At 37.1% G+C, this 23,036-nt stretch overlaps 1 protein-coding gene across 1 annotated transcript in view; it reads left to right on the forward strand.

Annotated features, from left to right (window-relative positions):
* The first annotated feature begins 786 nt into the window (after positions 1–786).
* CHGB (chromogranin B) overlaps positions 787–23,036 on the forward strand; it is a 404,164-nt gene continuing 381,914 nt past the window's right edge. The window contains exon 1 of the mRNA XM_044056428.1: positions 787–958. Within this exon, the coding sequence (XP_043912363.1) occupies positions 910–958 (49 nt within the window). The 5' untranslated portion in view covers positions 787–909. The remainder of the gene's footprint in view (positions 959–23,036) is intronic.

The following is a 23,036-nucleotide window of genomic DNA, read 5'->3' on the forward strand; positions in this document are numbered from 1 at the left end:
TTTCATCTGCTTTTTTTTCCATACACAATTAGCAATGAAAACAAGCATCAACACCTACACCCCTTTTCCTTGGTCCATGGGTGAATCAATTCGTTTTAGAAGATTTAATTCTATTAAAAATGATTGCATATAGTGTGATAACTTAATTTACTATATGCAAAGAGGATCTGATGTTTAGTTCTGTGAGATTAACTTACCCAGTATAGAACCATATACCCGGCGTATGCACTACAAAGGTTGGGTTAATAGCAATAGCAGGCAGTTTGCCAAATTCAATCCCAATAATTAAGCAATATGTAGTACTCACACACTAGGGAAACTTGTGGCAGGAATAGAGTTCAAGCCATCAAAGGTTTTTGTTTTCCTTTACCTATAAATAACGATATCAAATTAATGTATTTAAGATTTTATTTCTTACTCGCTTACTTTATTTCTCCCCCTCTTGTTGTTCCAGGCACAGACGTTTCATATAACTCAAGTGCTAACTTATTCCACTAGCCAATTGTAAAAGTAGAACAGCGACAGCTAATTTTTAAAGCAAAATAAATGATTCAGAGCCAGACGATTGTAATATACCAGGGCACTCCTTATTACAGCCATTAATTATTCACACAGAACCAGGGGAAATTTGTACAGAAATGCGCAAGAACACTTTCGACTGCGTTCTTTAGGGGGCTTGTTATGACGCAGATTATCGGGTAAAAAAAAAGTTGCCCACGCCTTCTTTAGAAGAGGCAGCGCTTCTACTGCCTTCACGCCCCTGTGTTTAAAATTGCACCGACAGTAACTGGGGCGCTAGTGCTGGGCAAGCAGGACCTGGAAGGAGGCGGACAGACGCTCTTCGGCTGGAGAAACCCGTAAACCAGCCATCGTCCGAATAGGAAAGAGACATAATTGTGGATTGTCCGAATGGGGCTCTTACCGGCTTTAGCCGTCCTGTTTTTCGTGATGCTGCCAGGTATGTTTAGACACTCTTGCAGCCAGAGATGACCCGCCGAAATGCTGAAATTTGTTTCAGAACCCTGGACAGAGCTTGCTCGTTCTTCGCAAACAACCTGCGAATTTCTGTATTATTCAAAGGAGCGTTTCTTGATTTGTTAGGTGACGAGTAAATAATTTATCTGTATCTATCGCCAGCTATAGCTAAAATATACGCATACACAATAACCACTGTACGGAAATATGTAGTACACATACGTACATTTTGTTTTCTAATGATTAAAATTTATCATCAGTCAAAAATCTAGGTAAAGTTTGGAATCTGTGTAGTGTGTGAGTGACCCGCACCATTTCTTATAATCTGAAAGTATGACGATTGGTTTCAACCTGAGCAGTAGAGCAGCAGAGATCACCTAGAGCAAACTGATATATGTAAAAAGCCTTCACGTAAACAAGTGCCCATGGTATGCTGTCACTCCTGGTTTTACACTTCCACCTTTTTATGATCAGAATGGGAGCATAGCTGCTTATAGGCAAGAGGTGCCGTTTTCTGTTTGGGAGCTGCACTCAATTTGCATATCACATTAAAGCAGCTGTACACAATAACTGGGCAAGAATATATTTAAAGACTTCTATTTTTAATTTTAGAAGGTTTTAGATGTAGTCCAGTTTTGTTTGAGATATATTTCTCGAAATAAGTTTTAATCTGACAATCACACTTCTCAACTGTCCAGAATCTGCTTCATATTACTGGTCTGCCCCACGTACAATTTATGTTTTTTCTGGGAAATCACTGAGCATTGAAGTAATTAAACAATGACATACATTTGAGTTTCAGACTTCATGTACTTCAGAAAAATGCATGTCAATGCAAAAAATATTATTCTAACAACTTTCTAAGTTAATAAGTGCAATATTCAAAACTTCTCTCTGATTTGGGACATTTGCCCCCGCCCATTATTTTTGGCATGATTTTGCTTTGTTACAGCACTGTAAATCATTACAAAGATTACCAATATTTATGAAAAAAAGTTTTCCCTAAAATTACTTGTATCTATCTGTTTTTCCTTATTGGTATGTTTAGACAATATTCAGGTGTTTAGACAATACTGTGTGTAAGTAAAGCTTAGGCATGGCAAGAGCTATAACTTTAAAAAGTGTTGCGACTATGACAGAACATATGAAAGTCTGCAGATCTGAAAGTTATTGGTCATTATGTAGTACCTATACAATGAAGTACAGTAGGACTCTTTGCTTCAGTAAGGCACAACTTCTGTGATCTGTTAAACTTATGCTAAAGGCAGGTTTTAAACTTAATGAAAATACATTGCCATATATATGGGGAAGTGTATATCCTGCTATTACTTGCAAAAGTGGGTGCTAAATAATATACTTCATGCATGCTGCTGGTAAGCTAAGAAGCATATCATTGGATCTTAACAGATTCTTATTAGATGATGACTTCAGAAGTTAAATAGCCATAGTGTGCACATAATATACCAATTCAATTATTTATAGGCTTTTAGTTACCACATATGCCAGCCAAAAGTATGATCAGTTATTCTAAAAAGGAAATTGCATTTAATAGGCATCCAGCATATTAGCTGACTTTTATAACTGAGAAGAAAGCACAGATGTATAAATAGACACACACACACACACACACACACACACACACACACACACACACACACACACACACACACACACACACACACACACACACTTCTATGACCACCACTACCATAATACCATCACATCCACTACCAATAATTCTGTAGCTGAGAATCTATAACTGTAATGATTGTATTAAGTCAGCCTTTTTTAAAATGTAGAAAAAATAGCATAAAGAGCTGTATTAAAATGTCTAAATGTTTTTTAATAAATGGAAACATTATATCAGGTTGTTATTTAGCTGGCTGCCCGACAAGTTACTGAAATTGTTTTCTATAGTAGTGTGTATTTTTGGCTAGACTACTTAGTTTGCTATGATTAAAATAAAGAGAACAGCAAAAATATATACTAAATTGTTAGCTGTAATTTGTTGGTATGTGTTGTAAAGAGGCATATCAATTTCCTCTTCTGCTGAAAATGGAGATGGTATCAGTTGTATATTGAACTCTGCAGATGGACAGTATATCCTTATGGTTACTATAAGCATTTCAGGTTAAAACACACATAATGTTCCTTAGTATAATGAGTGAGAATTCTGGTTCAGGTATGATAATGAATCAGTAGACAGATATGCAGCATGAGACAAGATAGTTAATATATTTCATTGCAATATTATACTTCTTTCAAAGGACATTTAAGACCATAAAAATGTTTACAGTTCATAAGTGTGATAATTACTCATCAAGTCAAAGTCAAAATAAACTTTATTGTTGGTCCGATATACATAGCAGTGCAAGCTGAATGAAATTGCGTTGCGTTGATCCCCGTGCAAGACATAGCAATGAATACATAGTTTGAATGACAGTAAGACTAATGCACATATAGTAATAATTAAAATATTACCAACACAATAAATTACCACAATTGGATAGGAAGACATTAGACAGTATTATACTAGTACGTATTGCAAGACTATGACTTCACATTGTGATTGCTTAGAATATTGCACTTCAACAGTTGTAGTATGATATATTCTGATGTTCATATTGTACATGTATGGTGCGGTGACTCCCTCCTGAGTATTGCACATTTAGGAAGTAATAGCATAAGAAATCAGGCTAACTTGTGCAAGAATCCATACAATATTTGTGGCATATAACACATATTATCTGTTGGAATTACTGTGGTAATTACAGCAGAAAAATACGTTGGAGTCATAGAATTTGACATCCAATATGCAGCCACCCAGTGACAAGGTTAGCCACTTAACAGTATGAAAGCTGACTCTAGGTAATTGTCACCGTTAGTGTGACACCTCAACCCCATGTGAAAAAAATGGGAAAAAGGTGTTGTGGATGGATGGATTAGGATGTTTTGGCATCAAACCCATCAAGCTGTAATGTATGTTAAGAGGTATACAAAATGATGGAAATCAGAGAATACAGATGGGTAGGTAAGCAAAGAGAATCCATCAGTCAGAGAGCATGCAGCACTGATCTTTGATTACAATTATAAAAGTATACACCAATATAAGTATCAGTGCAAGATTCATGAATAGTATGCAACAAATAGTTTCTGCCATTGAACACGAGTGATCTGTAGTGTAACAGCTGAAAGGTATGGTAACATGCAGACTCTTTTATCTTATGTGCCAACTTATTATTTTCTTTTGCATGCATGGTCTTTCAAATAGGAAGGAACTATACAGCTCATGTTTTTGTCATTGTAGAGTGCATGCCTCATATATTTCATTTTATTTATTTATTATTTCTTTCTGTTTGTTAACCAGGATAGTCATACCTAGCAAAGCCCATTTCCCAGAGTTGGACCAGGGAGAAAAGTTTAAACTGTAATTAAAAGAAAAGTGCAACATTAGTAAAGAGTGAAGCAGTATATGCATTAAACATTGAGTTGTTCAACTATTTACAGCATGTACCTACCTGTAGGCAAGGTTCAAATCATGTGGGTTTTTTTCAGATCATCAAATGTGTAAAGCATAAGAGAGAAGTAAATACGTGCTGGTAGACTAAGATGTTAAAATAGGCTTGTGTCTATTTATTTATTATGATTTTTATATTATTATTATTATTATTATTATTATTAATTGAAGGTCACTTTTTCCATCTGACTCCACTGAAAATGGCTTTTCCAGCTGGACATTCCCAGCCAACAAATGTAAATAAATGCTGCCTCATTCTTAAATATACAGTTTTTCTGGACTTCTACATACCCTCTGTCTAGGTAATTTCTGACTTCTTCATATAACTACTTGAGATCAGCACTAATTCAAATCGGAAATATTTTCTTCCAGGTCATTTTATCAACTCCCTATAAATTGTTGCAGACTTTCCCAAAGTCGCTTTGACTCCTTTCATCAATATTGAGCGCACCAGTTTTATAACTCATGATTCATATGCATCCATTACCAAGTTTGTTAATGTCATTCAATTCACTTATTAAACCCTTCTCAGACAATATTAAAATCTTCCCTTTAGAGAAAGCTGTCAAACAACATATTACAAGAGTTTACCTTGAAAAATATTTTTCAGGACATGAACACTGATCTGTATTATGTTAAAGAAAAAAATAGTACCGCTTGCTGTTGAAAGTTGTTACACTTCAGAAGATGATTGAATCTGGTAGCGTCATTGTTGCTTCACTCGATCTTTTTTCCTCATTGACAGCTGAAGCACTTTATGCATTAAACATTGCCATTTTCTAGGTTTTTATTCCAGGTAATATAATTTGGTAATATAAAAAGAGCTGTTGCACCCAACTACCATGTAAGGTAAGGATGACTAAAATGAAAACATGCATTTTTGGTCATTTTTGCTAAGGTGAGAAATAAAAGTAATTATGTTTTGTCCCATATATAAAGAAATATGTGACAAATATATCCTAGGTTCCCTGATTCTGAAAATAGCAGATGAATAATATCCTTTTGGATGCACACGACATTTTCTACTTATTCTTGTAAAAAAATAAAGTTTTTAAAACCATATAAATATTCTTATAGGAAAAATATTCTGTATGTAGATTTATGACACAACAAATTCAGTAGTATGAGAAACTTGATTTTACGTTGTAGTTACTTTTTTTCCACTCAGATTAAAGTGTACTTTATTTTTGTTTGTCTCTCAGTCCTCTCTGTTGACAATGTTTCGAACCACTCCAGCCTGGCTGCCTGTTCAAGTTTAGCCACCCACCTGCTGCCATAATTATTCTCATGGTTCACTAAGAAAGGGTGTTTTCCTTCACAAGCTGAGTCATTCCAAACTTCTGTGAGGTCATCAGTGTACAGACTACCTTACTGTCTGTCATTGTGTAGCAGTGCTTAGTTGGCATTTTTAGTAATTATACTACAGAGCATTCATTGTCTTATAATTCATAAGATGTGCATTAATTAATACTAAGCCAATAAAGCAGTATCTCACAATGTTTCAGCCCACTGGCACAGTTTAATGTTAAGTAAAATCCACTACTTATTTAATATGTAGGGACACGTAGCCACTGAATCTTTAATATAAGGTGCTGTGCCTTGCTTAAGCTCCTGTAGCTGATAACATTAATCCCACTGTAGAAGTACATGGGGGTTATTATAAGTCAGGAGAAGGGAAGGCTATTTCACTAGAAACGTATTTATTCACAGTGTTAAAAGTCAAGAGCTATCAACACGCTTTTAGCAGTCTCTGAATTCACTGCATTAGCAGTGAAAAAATACTTAGATCATTGAATGCTGTCAACATTGGTTATCATTTTGAACATGTAGAGCTATACCACACTGACATCAGTATGTAGAAATGTATGTGCGTATAGGTTACAGACGCTGTATAGTAGTCTATACCACCATTACAAGGACTGAGCTGTATTTTCCCACATATATTCTGCAATTTTCCTGTAAGTGGACAAGCAAGACTAAAACATGTTTTTATTACATATTTCAACTGACAAATCTGAAAAATGTTAACCAAATGCAATCATTAGAGCAGTATTTTGTAGGTATATAAGATGTGGTAGGAGTAAAGATATACAAATTAATAACTGTGCATCATACCTCTCAGCTGTCAAGATTTTCATGCAAAGTCCATATTTTCATATTTTTAGCCTGTTCATCATAAAATTTATGTTTTTCTGGCAAATCACAGAGGATTAAAGTAATTAAATGCACACACATTTGAGTTTCAGACTTTATATCCTGTAGAAAAACCCATGCATGTTCTAGCAACTTTCTAAGTTTATAAGAGCAATATTTAAAATATGTCCCTATTTGTGGACCTTTGTCCCTCCCTTATTTTAGGCTACGTACAGCTTTCCTTTGCTAAGAGGTTGAGAGTTATGTTACACATACATTATAAAATGTATTCTTAAACACAGCAACTTGTAGATATCTTTACAAAGTCCTATGCAAAACAGTGTATCCTGACAAAGGGGAAGATACTTTGTGCTAGGTAACTTCAGATCCTGAAATTAAATTAGATTATATTAGAAATGTACAATGCAAACTGGACCCAAACAAAGCTCAGGGATGAGACAGAATTAGTAACAATTACTTGAGAGCACTTCAGCTTGAACTTAAAGTACCATTATGTCCGTATTTTATTAGGTTATTTAAATATATTGAGATTCTTCAAGATTTAAGACATGTACTTGTTTGTCGCCTCACAGTAAGACGTTGTCCTGTTCGATTCCCAGCTAGAGCGTCTTCTGTGTGGAGACATGCATGAATGGGCGTACCTTCGTTGAAGGTTGTGCATCAGGGCTGGCAACTTGGCATGTAAAAATCTACTGCCAATCATTAGCAGACCGGAGTTCCGCTGTGGTGACCCCTAACCAGGAAAAGCCGAAAGACACAACAACAACAACAACTTGTTAAACCTATCTTTAAAGAAAAGGGAAATGGAAAAAACCTACAGTCACACAGGCATATACATTTACTTTCTTCTTGTGAAAAAATAATGGAGTAGGCTATTTTGGGTCTATATTAGAATCTCGAAAGGACAAAACTGTGAACGCTCATATGAGCGAAAATGGCGGACATCGAAGGGGGTCTTTTGGGATCGCGGTACAGTGGAGAGTGGTATATTTGCCCTTTCTTCACTGTGGTGCAATCTCGTAGTCAGAATATATAGTTAGTGGGGGGGGGGCACAGCCCCCCACAATAAGGAGTTCAGTGTTTTCCATTTTCGATCATATGAGCGTTCACGGTTTTGTCATTTCGAGATTCCAATACAGACCCGATATTTTGGCTAATTTATTGTCAGAATTTGAAAAATTGGGACTTCAAACCATATATCAGCATGCATATGTTGAAAATAGATCTGCAACTACCTGCAACAATATTTTTCTATAGTAATAAAATAGTTATAAATGAAATTTTGTGTTGTGATATAATTTATATAGACTTATCGTCAGCCTTTGATAGGGTCATACGCAAAACACTGATGAATAAATTAGAATAGCTAGGTATTAATGGAATCTTGGGTGGTGTGAATTCTAGATGATTGTCACTGTTGAGATGACACCCCAATCCCATGTGCAAAAATGGGAAAAAGGGGTTGTGGATGGATGGATGGAATCTTGATAAGATGCATAGCTGTATCGCTTACAAATAGACATGCCTGGTAAGTACCATATAGCAACTGGGACTGGTGAAATTCTAGGTTAAGGTCAGGATGTCCCACAGAGCACTGTTCTAGGCCCATACTTGTTGACATTTTATCTTTCAGCTCTATCTTTTTCATCTGAGGTGTTCTATAGTCTGTATGCAGATGAGTTTCAAGGATTCAACTTATTGCACCTGCTACTGATAGGGCATGTCTTCAAAGGAACATAACTAAATAGACCATTTGGGGATAAGATAATATTATGCTGATAAACAGATCTGAAACCTAAGCTTATAAGATTTGGGACACATAGACTGAAGGTTGAATATTTGATACAGCACAGAGTGATTGACACTGTGAATCCATTTAAGGACCTGAATATATGGGTATAATCAGCTTTAATTTTTTTTCTGATCATATCAACCAATTGGTGAATGAGAGTTATAAAAATATAGGCTATAAGAAAAGTTTCTAAAGTCTAGGAAATCAGAAATTATGAAATCATTGTTTGTAATTTACATTAGACCCAAACTAGAGCATAGCGTAAAAATAATATGGAAACCTTATAAGAAAACTAGCATTAGTAAAGTATAAATAATCCAGTGGAGATATACAAAGGGCATCCATAGATATCAAAGTTTAGGTTATTATGAAATAGTAGAATATCTGATATATATAAATATATATATATATATATATATATATATATATATATATATATATATATTTAAGACAATTGTTGGTGCTGCCCAGTGTGGATGGCCTAGATTAGGTGAGTACAACTCTCCTGAAGCTTCAAGGTTGTGGAACAATGAAGAGATATGAATACTCATCCTGCATGTTGGTAATTTCCACTACCTGCCTGTGTGTTATGTTCCTGCTGTTGACGTTGTCTTCTGGTAGATTAGTGTGAAGGATCTGTGTGAAGGGTCCTTCTCTTTCTTCTTTGAAATAAGTTGCCCTGGACAGAAAATTATAAAAATACCTTTCCATAATAAAAGTAGTGACTCAGTCTTGAAAATCATTATTAAAATAACAGTTAGCCAGAAAGAAAGCATTCTCAGACTCAATTTGGTTTGCAGTGCTTCTTGGGGCACCGTGCCACATCTGTTGTGAAGTTGTCAAGTGTACAAGTAACACAACAGCAAAGTGCATTAAAAGGGCAGATAGATTCCCTTGCAGAATTAATTACTTAAGTTTTATCAGACATGACTGAAATCAAAGTATTAGTTCAATGGCTAATAGAGGAGAATGAAGTCGTAAAACCTAAAACCAGCATTTTACAATCAGCCTCGACACTTTGTGGCCACCCAGGACCCATAGTCCCTAACTTTATCTGTCAAGGCAGGGAGTCAAAGATTCAAACAAAAGCTGAATAACTTGGAAATCATTGTCATCACAATAATTTAAGGTTAGTTGGCTTTGCTGAATGTAAATAAGGAGTGGAGAGCCTTAAATCATATTTGGACAGGCTCCTTCCTGAAGCACTTAGACTGTACCATGCTATAACAACCGAGAGTCTATACAAGATTTTGTGTCCTCATTGACAGTATAGTGCATCACCTTGTTGTATTCTGATAAGGATGCAGATGGTGAGGATAAAAGATTTATTTTTCAAAATGTTCTTGTAGATTGGTGCAGAATCACTCTATTGACCCTTTAAACAAGCACAGAGAATTTTTCAGGTTCCTATCGCATAGTTAAACTTGTACAAGTTTGAACCCCATATGGTCGAGACCATATGTTTGAACTTGTACAAGTTTGAGTGTTTAAATAGAAATCTCCATAAGAGAAGGTTTCTGTTCATTTCAATGTGGTGCGATCTCGGAGTTGGTATATTTAAGTAGCAGGGGGTATGGGTGGCGCAGTCCCCCATGTGGAGGGTGCATGGGGTCTTGCCCCCCTGCTTACAACAGTTTATTTTGATTTTACTTCTTTTATTTTCTTTTGTCACTAGTCAAAGTTTTGTAACTTTGAATGGAATGGCTCAAACATTCCATGTTCGAAGTTATAAAACTTCGGCTATGTGATTAAGACCCGAATATTTCAACTGCTCTCAGTTTTTAAAAGAAATAGGGGTAGGACTTATTATAAGTACCTGGTCTAGCTAACTGCTAAATGGAAAGGCTTGGTATACTTTTTAAATACTGTGGTAGCAGTCCATTCATTGCTGCAGAACAAATTCCTGGAGCAAGTCTTGCCTAATGTTTTACCCAGTGGCTTAAATTCTAAGGCATGGCATGGTGGACAGCAGCTGACTGGTAAATTAGGACAAGAGAAGCAGTTAGACTCAGAGCACTGCTCCAAGCCACCTACAAACTGAGGGAAGTTTGCAACATCTCCTTCCTGGAAGGAGAAGACTTTATCTGATAGTCCACACTCAGAAGATGGTATATCCCAGAAGGAGTACAGTCCCTTGCAAAGGATAAGAAAGAGTCTTGAGCACAGACTTCAATTTAATATTCCAGCTGATGATTCTTTTTTCTTCTTTAGAAGTTGAAGATGATTTTGTATCTCAGGACAATGCCATGGATATGAATCCCTGAATTATAAGTCTGGTGTTCTACTAAGGCTGTGAGAGATTAGAAATCTGTGATCATTTTTTTTACTAACTCAGTTTTAAGGACATCTAGATTAAAGATTGAATGGGGAATGGGAAGTCAAACTGAAATCATTGCTTGGCTCTAAATATATTGCTAATGCCTTGGGGAGAGAACCCTCTTTATTACTAGCCTGCTGAGTAGGAAGTTTTCTTTTTTGCCACCTGGCATAATTCAGACAGTAAAATGGATGAATGGACTTTGTAACGTGGATGGTGGGGCATTACTTGTGTGATGGCATTTGGGTTAATCTTGTATGTGACATATTAATGACTGCACTGCTATTCATACTTGAATGTTGCTATAATCTAATAGTAAGAATATCTTTTCCCTCCTTTTACTTGTGACATTTGTTATTGCTGTTTTCTAACTACTGTCATAATTTTCTAATGTTAAAACCTCAGATAATGACTTTGACCTCTGGATCATTCATCTAAAATTTGTAAAAAAAAAAAACCTACATAGAAATGAGTAAGACAAGTAGGTTGGAATGTTTTATTTTGTTGTATACTTCTACTTCTCTGTTTTTGTGCTGTTAAATATCTTACAGCTTGAATTCTTAGGTTTTTTTCATGTTCTCTTTTAATTACTTTCCTGAAGCTTTTCTCTTCAGGTCTCTGCTGTAAAAGGGCTCTATGGGCCCTGTCAGACTAACCCGGTTAAAAAATGTAAACATAACTAAATAAATAAATAAATATTTTTTTATAGGAAATTAAGCTAGCCAAATGTCAAAAGAGGTATTTAACCTCTATTTTAGATGGAACAACAGAGTGGTTTAGCCACTTTTTTTTAGAGAGGAGTTGCAATTTGTGTCAGTAAGAAACTTGGTTGGAAAAGGTTAGAATCTATGGATAATAAGAGGGTAGATGAATGATATAGGGTGCGCAAATGTGGTCTGGTGATCTATGCTTAGGTAACATCTATGACCTTACTGAAAACAAAGCTTTTTGTTTATAGATGATCTTTATTAATCATCAATGTCTGTTAATTTTAGGGAGGCACTTTAAATTACATTCTATAATAGATCAGATTTGCATTCAGAGCATCATATTAGAACCCAGATGGTTTTGAATATTAAAGTAAAGATACAACATCTTTTATATACCTGGAGAAGTTTGCCTCATGATGACCCTGGTTTTATGTGTGTGTGTGTGTGTGTGTGTGTGTGTGTGTGTGTGTGTGTGTGAGTGTGTATATATATATATATATATATATATAGAGAGAGAGAGAGAGAGAGATATGTAGGTTTGTGTGTGTGTGTGTGTGTATGTGTGTGTGTGTGTGTGTGTGTGTGTGTGTGTGTGTGTGTTTGTGTGTGTGTGTGTGTGTGTGTGTGTGTGTGTGTAAATATATATATATATATATATATATATATATATATATATAGGTTTACTATCAAAAGGGCAATCAGACTTTGTTCGAATTCTGTATGTCCGATCGCCCAATTCGACATGCTGAAAAAATTTAAAAAGAAATGTTGAAATGTCACTGTTGTGAATTTCAACATTCTGAATGCAGATCGCACTATAGTGGGGGTCAGAAATGTACCCTTTCCCTCACTGTAGTGAGATCTCGGAATTTTTGTATATATATAAGTAGGGAGGGTGGGGGTGCATGGGGAGCTTGCTACCCCTGCAAAAGTGTTTTGTTATTGTTGACTGGAAGTGCAGCATTTTCGGTAAAGTCGACATTTCTGAGATATCGACTTTATCAGAATTCTGCATTCTATATTTCTTGTGTTCACTGTTGTGATTTCCGATCTTCTGATTCAGGCATCTGAACACTCAAACCAAGTTGGTTCGAGGAAATGATAGTAAACCGACATATATCGATATATATATATGGTTCCCATTCAGAAGCCTGAAACATCATAAGCCTGAAAATCAAAATCCTGAAACCAAAAGCCTGAAAATTCAGAATCCTGAAAACTCAAAATCCTGAAAGCCCAAAATCCTGAAAGACCAAAATCCTGAAACTCAAAATCCTGAAAACACAAATAATGCTAATATGTCACTATAAAGACACTAATATCTACCAACTGACCCTAACCCTAACCCTAAGGTCCGTCACTATCACACACTCACCTGACCCGCGCCCTAACCCTAACTCACTTAAACTGCCCCTAACCCCAATATTTGTCACTATTGCATACATGCCTAACCTGCGCCCTAACCCTAACTCACTTAAACCGCCCCTAACCCTAAAATAAAACCAACCGCACACTTACCTGACCCCAACGCATGACCTAACACCACAGGGCTAACAATAGCAAAGCCACAATGACATCAGTATGTCTATTTTGTGTTTTCAGGATTTTGAGTTTCAGGATTTTGGTCTTTCAGGATTTTGGGCTTTCAGGATTTTGAGTTTTCAGGATTCTGAATTTTCAGGCTTTTGGTTTCAGGATTTTGATTTTCAGGCTTATGATGTTTCAGGCTTCTGAATGGGAACCATATATATATATATATATATATATATATATCTTCCTCTGGCTTTTTCCCGGTTAGGGGTCGCCACAGCAGATCATCTGTCCGCTCATGATTGGCAGTGGAGTTTTACAGTGTCAAGTTGCCAGCCCGGCGCCAAACCTTCCACAGAAGGCACACACACACACACATGCACTCACATCTAGGGCCAATTTAGAGTGTCCAATCCACCTGCAGCATGTCTTTGGGATGTGGGAGGAAACCCACGCGACCACAGGGAGGACATGCAGACTCCGCACAGAAGGCACCCCAGCCGAGAATCGAACCAGAGAACCTCTTGATGTGAGGCAGCAATGCTAACCACTGCACCACTGTGGCCGCCCTTTATCGATATATATATATATATATATATATATATATATATATATATATATATATATATATATATATGTATATATATATATATATATATATATGTATATATATATATATATATATATTATTTTTTTTAATTTTGAGTTCTCTTCAGGGTTCAGTATCTTATAAGTTCATAGATTCATAGGACGTTACTAGGCTAACTCCCCTAGAGCCCTTAAAAGCCTAGCTATATTTATCCTTAGTTGCCCCAGTTGTCAGTAGTTATGTGAGTAAAGTTTGCAGAGGTAAGGGTCTATAGAAGTTAATACCAACTTCCTCTGTTTAGGACAAACATGGGCAGCATCCTAGGAGTGAATCTGTGGTCACCCATCCACTGATTTAGGCTGAGTTTCAAGAGGGTCAGGGAGGGGCTTTGTTTGACGTGAATTGGAAGCTTGTTCCAGAGAAATGTCCACCTCTGGGAGATTTATCTGTCTCTCCAGCATGATCTGTTCATGTCAAGGGCTAGGTTAAGATCCCTGGAGTGGGTGATGTTCCTGACGTTTGATTTACAAATGTGTAGCATTTCCATCAGGGCCAGGTCAGAGACTGCCCTGTAAGCCAGGCACTGGTCACTCTTCAGCAACCTGTAGAAAACTGAATACAGTGACATCACTTTTGGTCTTTCTGTGTATGACTTGTTTTGTGTACCCTGTAATTTCTTGGTGAAAAACCTCTCTGGTGTATCCAATTGTTGCAGGCATCTGGTGAGGTACATGCAAAAGGGAGCATTGTACTCAATTATTAGTCTGATGAGGGCCAAGTTTAATGGAATATAACATCCTTAGATATAGATGTGATGCCTTTACTTATATGATGTGTCACATAGAAGGATTTCCTTACTTCTGTGGGTACGTGGTGGTCAAAGTTCAGATTGTTATCAACCTGAGTATCCAGATCACATACTACTGGATCCACACTTGGGTGCTGTCAGGATGTCAGCTTTCCCAAAGGGAATAATAATGCATTTTCTGCATTTAGCTTTAATCCATGGCTTTGGCATCAAATCATTTGCTTGCGTTAACCCTGTATGCAGTATATATTAACATCACTGGGGGACTCAGTGATTGCTCCCAATTTGCAATCATCAGCAAACATGGTCAGCTACATTCCATCCAAGTTTGTCTCAACGTCTGAGAAATAAATTATGAAATTATGAACAGTAAGAGGCCCAGCAGAGAATGCTGTGGTACACCACTGGTGACTGTTTTTTTTTTATTTTTTGCTAGGGGTGAAGTCACCCACTTTTACAGTATTTGTCCTGTTGGTGAGCCAGCTGGCCACCCATCTGGTAATGCAGGGGTTAATTCTGACTAGGGAAAGTTTCTCTATAATACATAAGTGGGGGATTGTGTCAAATGCCTTGGCTAGATCAAGACAGGTGGTATGCACTGCCTTTCCCTTGTCCAGGGCCTTGCTGACTTTTTCGAAGAAGTCAAGCATGTTTAACATGTATGATCTAAATGTAATGAATATGAACTGAGTTGGGTACAGAGTTTGGAGATTAGCTATGTCTTTTTTAATAAGGACCATAATGATTCTTCCCATGGCCTTGCAAATTAGGCTAGTCAAGCTTCTAGGCTAATAATTCCCAGAGTAGGTTGATGGTCCCCTTTGTGCAGAGGAATTACTGTTGCTGTTCTCCATTCGGAACATAGCCAGTTCTCAGGCTTTGGTTAAACAAGGATTCAAGTAGGTCTGCTATGGCATGTTTTAAGTTGTTTAAAAGGCAACCTGCGATGTTGTCTGGTCTCATTAATGCTGTGCTTTGGGCCTATAGCAGTGGTGCACAACGTCTGGCTCCAGGTCCAAATCTCACCCTCAATGCAACACTATCCGGCCCCCAGAGAATAACCAAAAATTAAAAAAAAAAGAAAAAATGCTATGCTTTACTCCAGTCACACAAACTTTCCAGCATGTGCTTACTTTCCTAATTGACTGCAGTTGTGCACACCTCTAATTTTAGCTGCAGAAGTAACTATTCTTTGTTATTTATAACTTGTAGTCTGTAAACAGTAATAACTTTTTGCAAGTTTATAATAAGTCATGGTTGCAAGCTAGAATAAAGTTAAATACAAAGTTGATGTAGAAAACAGGCAATTTCATGACTGCTGTCTTAAGTAAAAATCCCAGTCACCTGTACCTATTGTTAACTCATAACAACTTACTATGTTTTGAGGTGGCCCGCAGATGCATTAAGAATTCGTGTAGCGGCCATCCCCACAAAAAGGTTGTGCACCACTATTATATAGCCTGTTTATACCAGAGGTTCACCAGGGTGGCTTGTTTATTTGGCAAGATCTGGTTTTAATCCAGTCAGGTACAGCCAATTCTATGCGACTGTTTAAGTGGTTATACAGGGCATTGGTGTACACCTCTACTTAGGAGCCCATGTTATCTGCATTTGAGGGGGCTTTGAAACTTCTTATACTGTCACTTAGTAGGATGTAATCTGTCTTAGAAAAATTCTTAAGCATTTTTGAGCTTGATGGGGTATCTCATCTTATAATTACATCAAAAGAAACTGATTTATGGTCCGATCTTACCAGGGAGGACATCACATGGAAGATGCAATGCTCTCCTATGTTGGAGAGTACTGTGTCCAGGACATTTGAGCCTCTTGTGGGTGAGCTGACTAGCTGTTCCAGAGCATTTGCATTGACAAAGTCCAAGAACCTCTGAGCCAGCATGTTTGTGGTTGTGTATGTTTCCCAGTCAATGGTAGGATAATTAAAATGATCCATGAGTAAGGTGTTGGGCTGTATGGTAAGTGACTCCAGTAAATGCAGATATGCGGCATGCTTGTCCTGATTCATGGTGGGGAGCTATAGCTAGCTAGCTATGATGTGGTGGGGGCTTTGTTTATAGTTAATTAGGGATGGAGTAGCTCCAGAGAGTCATACTGTTTGAGCAGTCTTGACATGTACTTATCCTTAATGAAGATGGATGCACCTCCTCCTTTGGTTCTTTCATGCTCAGTTTGTGGTTTGAACATATGGAAGGCATTGTAGCCCTGCATGGCTGGGGTGCTTTCTGTGCCATTAAACCATGTCTCAGTAACTGCACAGACATCAGCATCTTCCAAAGTGAGGAGTGCTTCCAGGGAGGGCAGTTTCTTGTTTAGACTCCTAGCATTAAGCAGCAGTACCTTGAATTTATCTAGAGATGATTTTGTTATGTTGGGAGGTTAGGTATTTTTGCACTGCCTAAAATAAGTACAATGGAGTGGCTAATGCCTTTGCCAGCATCCAAAAGCCTAGAGGAGACAAGTGCAGACCATCTCTGGCAAAACAACATGGAATGTCAACCATGTCTTTTCAGACTGACAGATACTGGATCCCCTGGACTGACACCAGAAACTAAGCCAATTGTTAAAGTCAATCATTTTTGTTTGTATCTTACAGGGAAGTTTTAATTCATTCCTGTCCCCTAACAGACCATGAGCAGTTTATCTGGCCTTATCTTTAATAGGTTTGAGACTCTTAAAGCTCAAGGTATGGAGAATGGAACACTAATTGTCATGAATCTTCAGTCTGTCACTTATACCCAACGGGAAGTAAAGCAGAATATTACACCTAACCCTAGGTGCACTGTGCCCATAATAATGAGTGTTTTAAATGGGCCTTGAAGGAGAACTATATTGTTGTCAAGGATTAATTACTGAAAATATTTCATACTGAAATCTCTTTCTTGGAGCAGCACTCTTGATTGCTATTGACACAATGCAAGAAAACAAGCTTTAAGCAGAAAGAACTAGTGAAAAAGTATTGCATGTCCAAGGCAGAACTCAGTAGAAAAGTAATAGATACTTGTTCTAGTATAAAAGGACAACCCTGCAATCCTTGGCACTAGGGGATCACCTGGGAAAATGCTTGAATGTAGATTTAAAAAGTGTCTGGGACAGATAAAGACTATGTGTACAAAACAGGGCATTAATCTAGATTTAGAGCAAAGGCAGTAAATAAAGTCTTTTGAAATTTCCTTATAAAGCTTTATGGTACAGATTGAATTATGTATGATAAGAAACATACTATCCTGGTGGAGGATTTTCTTCAGCAGGTCAACCTTCCTAATATTAGCAAGGAACAAAATGAAGCTCTGGATAAGCAAATAAGTAACGCAGAGGTGAAGAGGGCCATTGAATCAGCAAAGAATGATTTGTTAACATATATTATAGTGGCAGTGTTGTATAAACTAACATATATTATAGGGGCGTGTTATATAAGGTAACATGTTATAGGGGCGGTGTTGTATAAGGTAACATATATTATAGGGGCAGTGTTGTATAAGGTAACATATATTATAGGGGCAGTGTTATATAAGGTAACATATTATAGGGGCAGTGTTGTATAAGGTAACATATATTATAGGGGTAGTGTTGTATAAGGTAACATATTATAGGGGCGGTGTTGTATAAGGTAACATATTTTATAGGGGCAGAGGTGTATAAGGTAACATATATTATAGGGGCAGTGTTGTATAAGGTAACATATATTATAGGGGTGTATAAGGTAACATATATTATAGGGGCAGTGTTGTATAAGGTAACATATATTATAGGGGCGGTGTTGTATAAGGTAACATTTTATAGGGGCAGAGGTGTATAAGGTAACATATATTATAGGGGCAGTGTTGTATAAGGTAACATATATTATAGGGGTGGTGTTGTATAAGGTAACATATATTATAGGGGTGGTGTTGTATAAGGTAACATATATTATAGGGGCGGTGTTGTATAAGGTAACATATATTATAGGGGCAGTAATGTATAAGATAACATATATTATAGGGGCAGTGTTGTATAAGGTATTGAAATATGATATACTCCAGTTTTGACTGAACTAGTTATTAAAATTAAAAAACAGCTCTCCCACCCTTTCTCATTCAGTTTTGATGAGGGAATCTATACAAAATAGCACCCCCAAAACTGGGGAAAGATCTGAAAAAGTGGAGAACTACCACCCTATATCTTTGAGTAATACCAAAGAAAAGCTCACTGCTAAAGTTTTATCGACTGTATTGAGCACTGGGATCCCTAGTTTGATTCATCCTTCTGAAGCTGGTTTTCTTTAAGGATAGACAAGCATAGACCATTTGTACATCTTGCCTTTATATGTGCAAGCTTTGCAGAAAAGTTTTTTATCTGGCTAAAGCAGTAATTATTGATTTTGAAAAGGCATTTGATTCCATTGGATGGTTTTACCTATGGAGAGTGCTTAACACTTTGACTTGCTGATCTATATAGGCTGTCTGTGCCTTTTACGATTTACTTATTACAAGGGTGATGATTAGTAGCCACGTGTCAGATCCCTTCTTTTTAAGTAAAGGCACTTGACAGGGATATTATCTGTCACCTTTGTTGTTTATTCTAGCAACAGAGCCTCTAGCCATCATTATTAGGCATGTGCTGACCTTTCAGGTTAGAAGGTAAATAGGTCAAGAATCTAGAATATTTTTATTCACAATTACTTACTAATGATGGAAGATCTTGTAAAAGATATTCCTTTTCTTTACTCTGTTATCTGAATTTGCTGCAGTTATGGGACTGAGAGTTAGTCTGGCTAAGACTGGAATGTTTCCTGTAAATAGGTCATGTTATGCTTAGAGAGAAGTTATATCCCATTTATTATGGTTGGTGTAAAGATAACTCTTGTTATCTAGGATTATGTCTTGATTCAGACCCCACCAAAATGTTTTCAACTTGAAGCTTTTATGGGAAAATATTTTTATCTCAGCTCATTCTTGGAGAACACCAGACTTCAATTTATGGGGGGGGTTAGTTATAAATATTTTTAGTTATACAAATTTTTGACCTAAGATTTACTAAGTGTTTAGATGTGTCCCAGTTCCCCCATATTCTTATTGGCTTTTAAAAATTACAAAGATAATTCAGCTATTTATTTGGGACAACAAGAAAAGTCTTGTGTCTAAAGAAGACTAACATTAAAGCTCCCACTCAGAATCCCCTATTGCAGCCTGTTATTGTGGCTAGATTACTTGGCTCAATGTCTAATATAGCAATTGAGTGGTAAAGTGGTCCTTAAGGGAAACAACAGCTGAGTCATTTACAGAGCTAGTTTTCAATTTGTACAATTTTTTAAAGTAATTTAGAAGATTATATAAGGTATTGATATTTGGGATTGGATGGAATGCTATATTTATGGCAGCATCCAGTGGTAAAGGTTGGAAATGCAAAACTCTGGCCATCAGAGTAGATTGCCAAGGCAGTCTTATTGGTATCGCAGCATAAACAACTGGTTGGTGGGCATTATTGTTTTGCTTCCTTTGAATATTTGAAGGGCCAGTTTAATTTCCCTAAAAATATTCACAGCAATATCTACAGTTCAGACATGCAGTGGTTCAGTCTTTCTTTTTGGTTAGTAATGTTGTTTTGCTTCCGGCTAGCTTTAAACATGAGGCCATTTACAAGCAAAAGATAAAATGTATTTCTAAAGTAAGAGTAACATTTTGCTATAAGGCTTTGTTAGCATGCTACATGACAGTGACTCTAGTTAGTGATTAGTCATATAGTAAGAGTTGGGGTAGTTGAAGTCATGGAATCAGTTATCATCTGAAGATTTTACAAGAACTTCAGGGGGCTCCTCATTTGTGGACCCACCAACTGAGATTACTTTATAAGGGGTAATGGATTCTAGAGAAATGGTTAAGAAAAGATACCTTTGCTGTGATCATTGTAGAAATGCAGTGCAGACAGAACAGATGGATTAAGTAAATTCTAGGCTTGCAGATTTGTAGCTTGCCTTTGGTTTAAGTCATCTTGCATAGTCACCCAAGTCTTAGGGTTCAAATTATTTTTTTATCCCAGACTGCTTAGATATTACATAACTTCAACGGAAACCCATATATAAATAGGTATGGAAGGCAATGGATTTCTGGCCTTTCAAAGGTGACTCCTTTATATATAATACCATTCCAGAAAGAGCCCCAGAAGTCTGCAGTAATAAATTTAGCTGTTCATAGGTTCATAGGTAAGTACTAGGCTACCTGCCCATGCAGACCATTTCAAGCCTAGCCAGTTTCCCTTCATGTGTTCAAATTAACCCATCCCATTTGGTTAGATATTGACCTTACCCATCCCATAGTCAATAATTATATATTACCCTTAATGAGAATAATTGGGATCATTCAATAGATAATTTTAGGGAACTATGCATAGGATAAAGTATTTAGGAGGTGCCTCTGTCCATTTCCTGGGGAAAATCTTCTGTTTCCCATCCCTAGATCTAAGTTATGCTTGAATAGGGACAAGGATAACCTTTGTTTTATGTGTATGGGCAGTCTGTTCCAAGGCAGTGCAATTACAGCTGTAACCAAGTAACCCCCTATCTCTCTTTGATGCATTCCCATTCCTGTACTAAAATTTACACTTCCAGTCGGAGCTACTGACCTCAATCTCATTAACCTGGACACTGGAGATTAGGTATACTGTACTAGTTAATGCACAGGTTTAATCTGACAGTCAGCACAGAGGATTAACGCTATAAGCTGTTAACAAGCTGCTTCTTGTAATTAAGGGTTTATTTCCCTCAGCCTTCATTTGCCTATTGTGTGACTCAGTGCAAGTCACTATAGTGCATTGGAGCAGTTGAGAAAATTGGTTTGACTCCTCTGTGGTCTTCTGGACTGCATGCCTTGTAGTTACTTGTGAACCATATAAGGGTGAACATCAGAGTACTGGTGGCCAGAGCTTCACTGATTCCTTCATAGAGGAAATGACATCTGTACTTGCTTCACCCATTCAGTATAGGCAGGAGCATATGGTGATTTCAATGATGTCACCACCCCAATGCATAGGTGACACCTCCATGTCTTAGTCACACTAGTGGTTAAGCTTACTGGCTCTCAGAGGAGGAGCTCTGTCATTGGATAGTTTGTTGTTTGGCATCATAAACTGGTCCTCCTGCCTGTTCCTGATCCCAGTCAATGTGGTATCAAAGACAACAAACTGAACTACTGTACTACTAGGCTATTATGTTGCTTCTGCCTACACTTGCTTTAAACTATTCTACAGGTACATTTTATCTGCTTAAAGGCAATGTGTTATGGCTGTTTATTTACTTATTCAGTTCAGTCAATGAATTAATAAAAAAAAAAAACTTAGACCTAAATGTTTTAAGGGTAACAATCAAATAATTTATTTTTTGAAAAAAAGTGACTTTTTACAACCTTCCAGGTATTGTTAATGTTTGCATTTCTGCTGACAGTGCACTTCATTTCTATAAATGAAATGCAATTAATAGGCTGAGAAGTAACAAACACTGACTTTCCAGAAGAAAAAAACTGACACAGCCAGCCCTGCAGCCCCAGATGACTTGCAAATGTATAATTAATGACATTATAATAGCTACTGGTGAGAGCTAGTTTGATAATGCAGTACTAATTAGTAAATCAAGGTGTTACTTAGAGTTGTCTCACAGGCATTCTGAATACCTCAAAAATGATTTTGTTCAGCATATACCACATTTTCTGTTTTCCTTTCCATAGGTACTAAAGCAAGAGATGTAATATTTTCTGTAGTGCTGTAACTTATGAGTTTTTGTCTAGGTAAACAACCTGCTTAAAATAAAGCAATATGAAAGAAAAAGAAGTCAATAAAACCAGATGAAGGCCTGTAGGGTACACCATGCCATTAATACTGCATTTGGAAGGATTTCTGTTTACTTTCCAATGTTCTTATACATGCTGCATGACTCCCTACAATGCCTTCGCTTATTACTGCTGTGTGGGGTCCTGTCTGCACAGGGAAAATTTACATGTAGTATTGCAGTGAAGAACTAGCAGCAGGATAGTGAGGTAATGACGTAGGAACTGTGCAGGCCACCCTGCTGCATGCATCATTGTCAGTATCTCTAACCCAGTTTTCTGCTTGGAGCAACTTCCAGGTACAACATTTATGCTTCTGCTTGCTTACCAAACTAATGCCTACCAGATACAAAACATCACAGGTTCTCTGACTCTATTGCTGACTCTTCCACTCCACCAGAAAGCATTAAATGTGCAACACTTACCTTCACATTCCATCTGCAGGACAGAGAGTGTAAGATAGTCCTACGTCTGTCTGTTTTCCCTACTCTGGCTTGCTGGCAGGCATGCAGACTGATATTTAATGTTTTCAGGGGTACAGCAGATCCTACTGGTCCATTTTCTGACTAACTCAATGAATACATAACATTTGAGTGCTTGGCATTGTAGAGGTAGCATAATAAATGCCATGAAGTATAAAATTATTCAACATTTGAACTTTTGGCAAGAAAAGTTACATAATCCATCCAAAGAACAAACAAGTTTATCAAAGATTTTCATGAAGCAGTGTCGTCAATTAGTACAGTTGTAGAGTTCATAACTTGAGGATGTGTATCTGCACATGTAAATACTGTATATATAGAAGTGATCTGTGTATGACTGCAATTTATTAA

This window comes from Protopterus annectens, chromosome 1.part2, assembly GCF_019279795.1.
Source record: "Protopterus annectens isolate FY-2018-M chromosome 1.part2, PAN1.0, whole genome shotgun sequence".
Classification (NCBI taxonomy): domain Eukaryota; kingdom Metazoa; phylum Chordata; order Ceratodontiformes; family Protopteridae; genus Protopterus; species Protopterus annectens.